The 9404-nt window shown below is 38.3% G+C and overlaps 1 protein-coding gene across 1 annotated transcript in view; it reads right to left on the reverse strand.

Moving 5' to 3' along the window:
• The window catches only part of LOC119407582 (tetraspanin-1-like), a gene marked incomplete at its 3' end in the record, with an annotated part of 34352 nt that extends 25548 nt beyond the window's left edge, over positions 1–8804 (reverse strand). The window contains exons 1-2 of the mRNA XM_037674403.1: positions 8776–8804; positions 7726–7811 (exon numbers count right to left, since the gene is read on the reverse strand). Of these exons, the coding sequence (XP_037530331.1) occupies positions 7726–7782 (57 nt within the window). The remainder of the gene's footprint in view (positions 1–7725; positions 7812–8775) is intronic.
• Between the last annotated feature and the right edge of the window lie 600 nt (positions 8805–9404).

Consider the following 9404-nt stretch of genomic DNA (forward strand, 5'->3'; position numbering starts at 1 on the left):
AGACAAATTTCATAGATGGATGATCGGCTGAAGTCTATTTTTTAATGCCATGCCATCTACCCATAATACCTTTGAGATTGACCAGTAGATCGCGATCAAAGTATTGGGCACCCCTGCTGTAAAGTTTTAGGAATCTGTGTCTCTTTCCTGTCCTCTCAAACCCCAGCTGATCAGTGGTGCAAACAAGGTGAAGTGAGATCATCAGTTAAATGAAGATGCTACATGGTTTATTGTTCCATTGTACCTTTATCCTCTCGATGCTCGCCTCTATTCTCAGCTGTTGCACTGTCCTCCGGGCGTGGTTGATGTTATTGGAGCTGTGAAGCTTTGAAGACATCCTGGGCAGCACAACACTGTAATAAAGAACAGAGAGATACTTGGGTACGCTGATGGCACACAGTGGGTTTCAAATATCACATAAAACTGTAATGAGGCACACACAAAGCACAAAAACAATGTAAAAAGCATTTTATTTTTCCCAAGATCACAAAACAGAATAAATTTCATATAGCTGTATGTCTTGCACGAGTCAAGCCAGAAAGAGACTTGTCAAACTGATAATGCACTTAGAGGCTCCTTAAACAGAAAATATCCCACTTGTTTCAGATCTTGAGGCATGCTTGGTTGGGACGTTCTCTACTTTGAAGCTCTTAACAGGACTCTCAGACAGAAGCTGCTACATCCCAAAGACAAAACCCCAAACACAGACTGAGCAGTATGGTGTAAGTTCAGGAATGTTCAGATCTCTAGACTGGAAAAACTAAACATCCTCCCCACAGACAGTCAGCTCTTCAGGACAAGACTCCGCTACAAGAGACACTCTTTAGATGAGCAAAATGTTAAGACTTTGTCAAGTCAAATGTATTTATACAGCACATTTTAAAACAGCAGCTGTTACCACTACTAGCGTTAGCTTAGCATGGCTGCTGCTTCTCTCCCTGCTTCCTCTGTTTTCTCTTGCTCCATGTGTCAGATGTTTAGTTACTCCTCTGCCTCCTTTAGTGTTAATGATACATGTAACAAATGTAGTCTTATGGTAGCTTTGGAGGAGAGGCTGTCTAAACTGGAAGCTAGGCTCCGCGCTGTAGAAAGACCAGTAGCTAGCCAGTAGCTAGCCAGGTCCCCTTAGACAGCACGGAACCACAGAGGCTAGCTCCCGTCAGTGGTCCTCCAGCAGACCCCGAGCAGCCGGGACCTCAGGCCGGCTGGGTGACGGTCCGGAGCAAGCGTAGTGCTAAGGCTAAGCCCCCAGTTCACCGACCCGTTCATGTTTCTAATCGATTTTCCTCGCTCAGTGACACACCCGCAGACCCTGGTTATTGGAAGCTCTATAGTCTGAAAAGTTCTTTCTGGGGAAAACCTGGTCTGATGCGGAGAGATGGCATCCATCCCACTTTGGACGGAGCCGCTCTTCTTTCTAGAAATATGGCTGATTTTGTTTATCCCCCAAATTATTGACAACCCAGGGTCCAGTCCAGGAAGCAGAGTTGTAGTCCTCCACACCTCTCTGCTGCTTCTCCTCTGTTACCCACCCACACCCCCAATGAAACAGTGTCAACTCGTCCACGGCTCAAATTAAATAAACCCAAAATCAACTCTAAAAATATAAACCATAAAAATCTGATTAAAATAAACACAGTTACTTTACCAGAGCAAAATCATAAAATCATTAAATGTGGATTATTGAACATCAGATCTCTTTCCTCTAAATCCCTGTTAGTTAATGAACTGATCATCATATTGATTTATTCTGTCTGACAGAAACTTGGCTACAACAGGAGGATTTTGTTGGTATAAATGAATCCACTCCTGTTAATTATTTAATTTTCATGTTCCTAGAACAACTGGCCGAGGTGGAGGAGTAGCTTCTATTTTTCAGTCAGGATTATTGATTAATGCCAAATCAGTTATTAGTTATGATTCTTTTGAATCACTGTCCCTCAGTCTTTCTCATCCAAAATGGAAATCAGAAAAGCCACTTGTACTAGTTGTTATATATCGTCCACCAGGCGCTTACTCTCAGTTTTTGTCTGAATTCTCAGAATTATTAACTGACTTACTATTAGATACTGATAAAATCATCATAATGGGTGATTTCAATATTCATGTGGATGTTGAGAGTGATAGCTTAAGCATAGCCTTTAATAATTTAATAGACTAATTTGGTTTTACCCAAAACGTCCGCACATCTACTCATTCTTATCATCACACTCTTGATTTAGTTCTGACCTATGGTGTAGAGATTAAGGACTTGGTAATAGTTCCTCAAAATCCTATTCTGTCTGACCATTTTTTAATAACCTTTGAGTTTACATTAAATGACTACACAGTCACTGAGAGTAAATTTCATCTCAGCAGGTGCTTATCAGAAAATGCTGTAACCAAATTTAAACAATCTCTTCCATCAATGTTTTCCTCTGTCTTGCAGAGTAATGCATCAGAGAACAGAGACTTAGATCATCTAGTTGATCATCTTACAACTTCAATGCAAACTTCACTTGATAAAATTGCTCCACTGAAAAAGAAAGTAATCAATCAGAGGAAACTGGCTCCTTGGTTCAATTCTGAGTTACGTACTTTAAAGCAGCATCTAGAAACCAGGAGAGAAAATGGCGCTCTACTAATGTTGAAGAATTTTATTTAACTTGGAAAGATAGTCTGCTAACATATAAAAAAGCTCTCCGTAAAGCTAGAACTTTATATTACTCATCTTTAATAGAGGAGAATAAAAATAACCCTAGGTTTCTGTTTAGTACTATTACTAGACTAATTAAAAGTCCCATTCCTGTTGAACCATGTATCCCTACAACTATAAGTAGTGATGACTTCATGAGATTCTTTATAAATAAAATTATTTCAATTAGAGAGAAAATTCAAACCATCCTTCCTTCTACTCTCTCTAGTCCCCTGTTAAATGAGACAACTTTAAACATTTCACTAGAGCCTAAATTTGAGTTTGGACATTCATATGAACTGGAAAAACTTTCAGATGAACTGGAGAAACGGTCAGATGAACTGGAACAACATTCAAATGAACTGGAACAACTTTCAGATGAACTAGAGCAACTTTCAGATGAATTGGAGTAACATTAAGATCAAGTGGGGCAACATTCAGATGACCTGAAGCAAATTTCAGATGAACTGGAAAAACAGCCAAATGAATTGGAGCAAACTTCAAATGTAATGGAGCAACTTTCACATCAACTGTAATAACATTCAGACTAACGAGAAAAACTTCAAGAGGAACTGGATCAACATTCAGATGAACTGGAGCAACTTTCAAATGAATTGGAGCAACTTTCAAATGAAATGGAGCAAGATCCAAAATGAATGGAGCAACTTTCAGATGAACTGGAGCAACATTAAGATGAAGTCGATCAACATTCAGATGAATTGGAAAAAATTTCAGATGAACTGGAGTGACTTTCAAATGAACTGGAACAACATCCAAATTAACTAGAACAAGTTCGGATGAACGGGAGCAACTTTCAGATGAATTGGAGTAACATTAAGATCAAGTGGGGCAACATTCAGATGAACTGGAGCAAATATCAGATGAACTGGAACAACAGCCAAATGAACTGGCGCAAATTTCAAATGAATTGGAGCAACTTTCAAATCAACTGTAATAACATTCAGATGAAATGGAAAAACTTGAAGAGGAACTGGGGCAACATTCATATGAACTAGAGCAACTTTCAGATGAACTGAAGCAACTTTCAAATGAATTGGAGTAACTTTCAAATGAACTGTAGTAACATACATATGAAGTGGAAAAACTTTCAGATGAAGTGGAGAAACATTCAGATGAACTGGAGTAACTTTCAAATGAACTGGAGCAAGATCCAAATGAACTGGAGCAACTTTCAGATGAACTGGAACAACATTAAGATGAAGTGGAACAACATTCAGATGAAATGGAAAAAAATTCAGATGAACTGGAGAAACTTTCAAATGAACTGGAACAACATTCAAATGAACTGGAACAACTTTCAGATGAACTGGAGCAAATTTCAGATGAACTGGAACAACAGCAAAGTGAACAGGAGCAACTTTCAAATGAATTGGAACAAATTTCAAATCACCTGTAATAACTTTCAGATGAACTGGAAAAACTTTAAGAGGAACTGGAGCAACATTCAGATGAACTGGATCAACATTCAGATGAACTAGAGCAACATTCAGATGAACGGGAGCAACATTCAAATGAATTGGAGCAACATTCATATGAACTGTAGTAACATTCATATGAACTGGAAAAACATTCAGATGAACTGGAGAAACATTCAGATGAACTGGAGTAACTTTAAAATGAACTGGAGCAATTTCAGATGAACTGGAGCAACATTAAGATGAAGTGGAACAACATTCAGATGAACTAGAAATTTTTCAGATGAACTGGAGTGACTTTCAAATGAAATGGAACAACTTTCAGATGAACTGGAACAACAGCCAAATGAACTGGAGCAACTTTCAAATGAACTGGAGCGACTTTCATATCAACTGTAATAACATTCAGATGAACTGGAAAAACTAAGAGGAACTGGAGTAACATTCAGATAAACTGGAGCAAAATTCAAATGATCTAGAGCAACTTTTAGATGAACTGAAGCAACTTTCAGATGAACTGGAGCAAATTTCATGACTTGGTGGACCTATCAGATGAACTGAAACAACAGCCAAATGAATTGCAGTAACTTTTAGATGAACTGGTTCAATATGCTAATGAACTGGAGCAACATTCAGATGAACGGGAGCAACTTTCAAATTAATTGGAGGAACTTTCAAATGAATTGCAATAACATCCCTAAGAACTGGAGGAAATTTAAGATGAACAGGAGCAACTTTCACATGAAATTGAGTAACATTCAGATGAACTAGAGCAACTTTCAGATGAACTGGAGCAACTGTCGGGTGAATTGAAGCGTTATTAAGATCAAGTGGGGCAACATTCAGATGAACTGAATCAAATTTCAGATGAACTAGAACAACAGCCAAATGAACTGGAGCAAATTTGAAATGAATTGGAGCAACTTTCAAATCAACTGCAATAACATTCATGTGAACTGGAAAAACTTTCAGATGAAGTGGAGAAACATTAAGATGAACTAGAGTAACTTTCAAATGAACTGGAGCAAGATCCAGAAGAACTGGAGTAACTTTCAGAAGAACTGGAGCAACATTAAGATGAAGTGGAACAACATTCAGATGAACTGGAACAACATTCAGATGAACTGGAACAACTTTCAGATGAACTGGAGCAACTTTCAAATGAACTGGAACAACATCCAAATGAACTGGAACAACTTTCAGATGAACTGGAGCAACTTTCAGATGAACTGGAACAAAAGCCAAATGAACTGGAGAAACTTCCACATGAATTGGAGTAACTTTCAAATCACATGTAATAACTTTCAGATGAACTGGAAAAACTTTAAGAGGAACTGGAGCAACATTCAGATGAACTGGAGCAACATTCAGATGAAATAGAGCAAAATTCAGATGAACTGGAACAACTTTCAAATGAATTGGAGCAACTTTCCTATGAACTGGAAAAACTTTCAGATGAAGTGGAGAAACATTCAGATGAATTGGAGTAACTTTCAACTAACTGGAGCAAATTTCCGATGAACTGGAACAACATTAAGATGAAGTAGAACAACATTCAGATGAACTAGAAATTTTTCAGATGAACTGGAGTGACTTTCATATGAAGAGGGACAGCTTTCAGATGAATTGGAAAAAAATTCAAATGAACTGGAACAAAAGCCAAATGAAATGGGCAACTTTCAAATGAATTTGAGTAACTTTCAAATCACCTGTAATAACATTCAGTTGAACTGGAAAAGCTTTAAGAGGAACTGGAGCAACATTCAGATGAACTGGGGCAACATTCAGATGAACTAGAGCAAAATTCAGATGAACTGGAGCAACTTTCAAATGGACTGAAGCAACTTTCAGATGAACTGGAGCAAATTTCCTATGATTTGGTGCACCTGTCAGATGAACTGAAACAACAGCCAAATGAATTGGAGTAACTTTTAGATGAACTGGTTCAATATTCAAATGAACTGGAGCAACATTCAGATGAACGACAGCAACTTTCAAATTAATTGGAGCAACTTTCAAATGAACTGCAATAACATCCCTAAGAACTGGAGGAACTTTAAAATGAACTGGAACAACTTTCACGTGAAATGGAGTAACATTCAGATGAACTGGAGCAACTTTTAGGAGAAATGGAGCAACTTTCAACTGAACTGGAGCAACATTCAAATGAACTGGCGCAACAATAAAATAAACTGGATCAACTTTTAGATTAACTGAAGCAACGATCAGATGAACTGGAGCAATTTTCAGATGAACTGGAGCAATTTTCAAATGAACTGGAGCAAAGTTCAAATGAACTAGAGCAACAATCAGATGAACTGGAGCAATTTTCAGATGAACTTGAGCAGCATTCAAATGAACAGGAGCAACTTTCAGATGAATTGGAGCAACTTTCAAATGAACTGGAGGAACTTTGTTGATAAATGTTAGCTAAATATCTAAAGTCCAACAGTTTCGAGTCTTCTCCCACACTCCTTTGATCTAAAGTATGTAAAGAACATCTTTTCATTACATTTCTGCTGTTGCATCACAAAGCCAACAGTTTCAGGAGAGACAACCAAACTCTTCAGCTCCTCTTGGGGGGTGTCCTACTGTTACCAGACCGCAGCACATATAAATAATTATTCCAGTGAGGCCTGGAGAATCTCCAGAAATAGGTGCCCAGGAGGCATCTTGAAGCACCTGAGCTGAGAGGAGCAGTGGCTCTACTCTGAACTCCCCCCGGATCCTGGAGCTCCTCACTTCAGCCACTTGAGTTTGGGATCTCATTTTTTTGGTCATGACAGCAGGTGTGGGTTGGAACATAGATGGAGCAGTAACTAAGAGCGTCATGGCCATAAGATAAAGCAGGAAGACCCAGCTTGGTTATTTTAATAAATTATTACAAAATATGTCACGCAGTAAATCCCAGAGATGAGGTCCAAGCTGTAGAATCTGTCGAGAGTCCTTTGAGCAAAACGTAGCAGTAAGACATAAGATCATCATCTTAACTGGAGGGTTGTCTCAGCATGCTCTGACACCAAGCTGTGAACAAATGACGATTCTACTGACTTCTAATGACAACATCTCAGAAGACCAGCAAAACTCATCTTTCAACAACGCAGTGTTCTGCTCTTTCTTCACCACAACAAACAAGAGCAACACACTCATTACTGAAGAAGAGGTCTGTTGATCCATCTCTTGCACCATATTAACGTCACTCAGGCTCACCTCCAGTGGGACAGAAGCCACTCCTGACAGGTTCATTCCACCTGTCACAAATGGTTAGCTGCTCTTATCAGGTTGATTACCATACCATACCATACCAATTTATTTATATAGCACTTAAAACAGCAACAAGGCCAACCAAAGTGCTGTACAAAAGAACCAAACATGCACAGCAGACAGGAAAACATAAAATAGAAATACAGATACAAATAGCAGCAGGAGCTAACTAAAATGGCCAACAGAGTAGAGAACAGACCGGACCAAAACAAATCACACCGTGTGATTAGTGAAGTAACGTTATTTTTTAAAAGTTGTTGTTGCCCTCCCGTCACTTCTACAAACTATCTTTGTCTAAAATGAAAGTGCAGAAACAAAGAGGTAGGAGGTTTTTGTTTTGCTCCAACTTACAAAGATACCTCCATTGAAGACAAACATCATAATTTTGAGAAGACCGGAGCAACACATCTTCGCTCTTTATGATTCCTCTGACTCTGCTGAAAACAACACAAACAAAGCATGTTAGTTTTATTCAAACACATTTCAAGTAGTCACACGTTCTTATCGTTCCTGTTTAACTGTGCTTTTCACTTCTCGTAGGAACATCGATGAGGCTGACTGAAACCCAGCTGAGCCCAAACCCAGGTGAAACGGTGCTGCTTTGGTTACACATTAACCCAGCAGTGGACAGGACGAAACACACGTTCTAATCTTCTTTAAATATGGCAGTCATTTGGAGCTTATGTAAGGCAGAGCTTCGGTTAAAGCATCACATGGTTTCAGTCAATACTTTATTTTTAGAAACAGCAGTTTTGTGCAACTTAATGTGATCACAACGTGTTGCAGATGTTCTGGAGGTGACGGTGGTAACGATGAGAAGGTTGAAAGCTCATTTCAACAGAGAACGTGAATGTGGACTGCAGTGAAAGAATCGTCTCCGTTTCTCGTCTGGTTTATCTTGACTCCACCTCGTCACAACCAGAACATGCTGTCTGGTTCCAGTAAAACAAGCGCAACCATAAAGATGACTAAAACATGCAGGTTTATAGTTATTGACTCGTCTTTTCTTCTTGTGGCAGCTCTGCCTCCAGCTGGTGAACGTTACTTTGTTCAAGGAGGAGAACGCTCTCATGACACACAGAAAGAAAATCACGTTTGTTTGGATGTTCTCAGTTCAATTAGCCATTTTCAACAAAAGTCTGCTGGTTCTTCATTTTGTCTTTTAAAAAGAAATTTAGTTTGGTAGTAGTAGGAAATATTAATGATAAATAAGATAACTTCTAAGAAATGTGAACCTGAAGTCGTATAGAGAAATGAGCAGCTTGTAAAAAATAATTAAAATGTTTTGTTTTTGACACATTATATTAAATTTGATTGAAAAACTCATGAAGGTTTTATCAGGCTAAACTAAACAGACTGTTTGTCCCACACGGACTTTGTTATGAAGTATTTGAGACATACCTGCTCTGTGCGTCTCTCAGGTTGGCTGCGTCAGGAGTGTAAGAGTGTGTGGCTTTTATCTTCACACAGTTTACACACAAACACACACGTGACCTGAGGTTCATGTTCTGAACGCACCAGGAAAGAAGAAAAAAAAAACTGAATAAAGAACATTTCCTGGTGAAATGTGATCTTTACGAGCATCTCATGCTCAAAGTATTGAGTTAATCAATGATCTCCAGTTTTTAACTCAGAGACAGCTCAAAGTGAAGAACTTCAAAAACGTGCTTCTAAAGAAAAACTGACAAAACAGACTTCGACTTGACTGATTTTTCTTTTTCTGTTCAAGTTCAAGAATCTTTATTATCCCAGAGGGGCAATTAGTTTCACAGTCAGTAGGCACACCAAACATCCCTATAGACAAGAAATTAAGACATTAACATACCGAACAGAGATCATCACTGTTCATTGAGAAACCTGAGCACTTCAGGGATGAATGAGTTATTCAGTCTGTAAGTATTTCAAGGCAGTAATATAAGCTAAAATTCACATTACACACACACACACACACAAATATATACATAGATACATATATATATATACATATATATATATACATAGATATATATATACATAGATATATATATATA

The sequence above is a fragment of the Nematolebias whitei genome, chromosome 3, assembly GCF_014905685.2.
Source record: "Nematolebias whitei isolate Nwh7 chromosome 3, NemWhi1, whole genome shotgun sequence".
Lineage (NCBI taxonomy): Eukaryota > Metazoa > Chordata > Actinopteri > Cyprinodontiformes > Rivulidae > Nematolebias > Nematolebias whitei.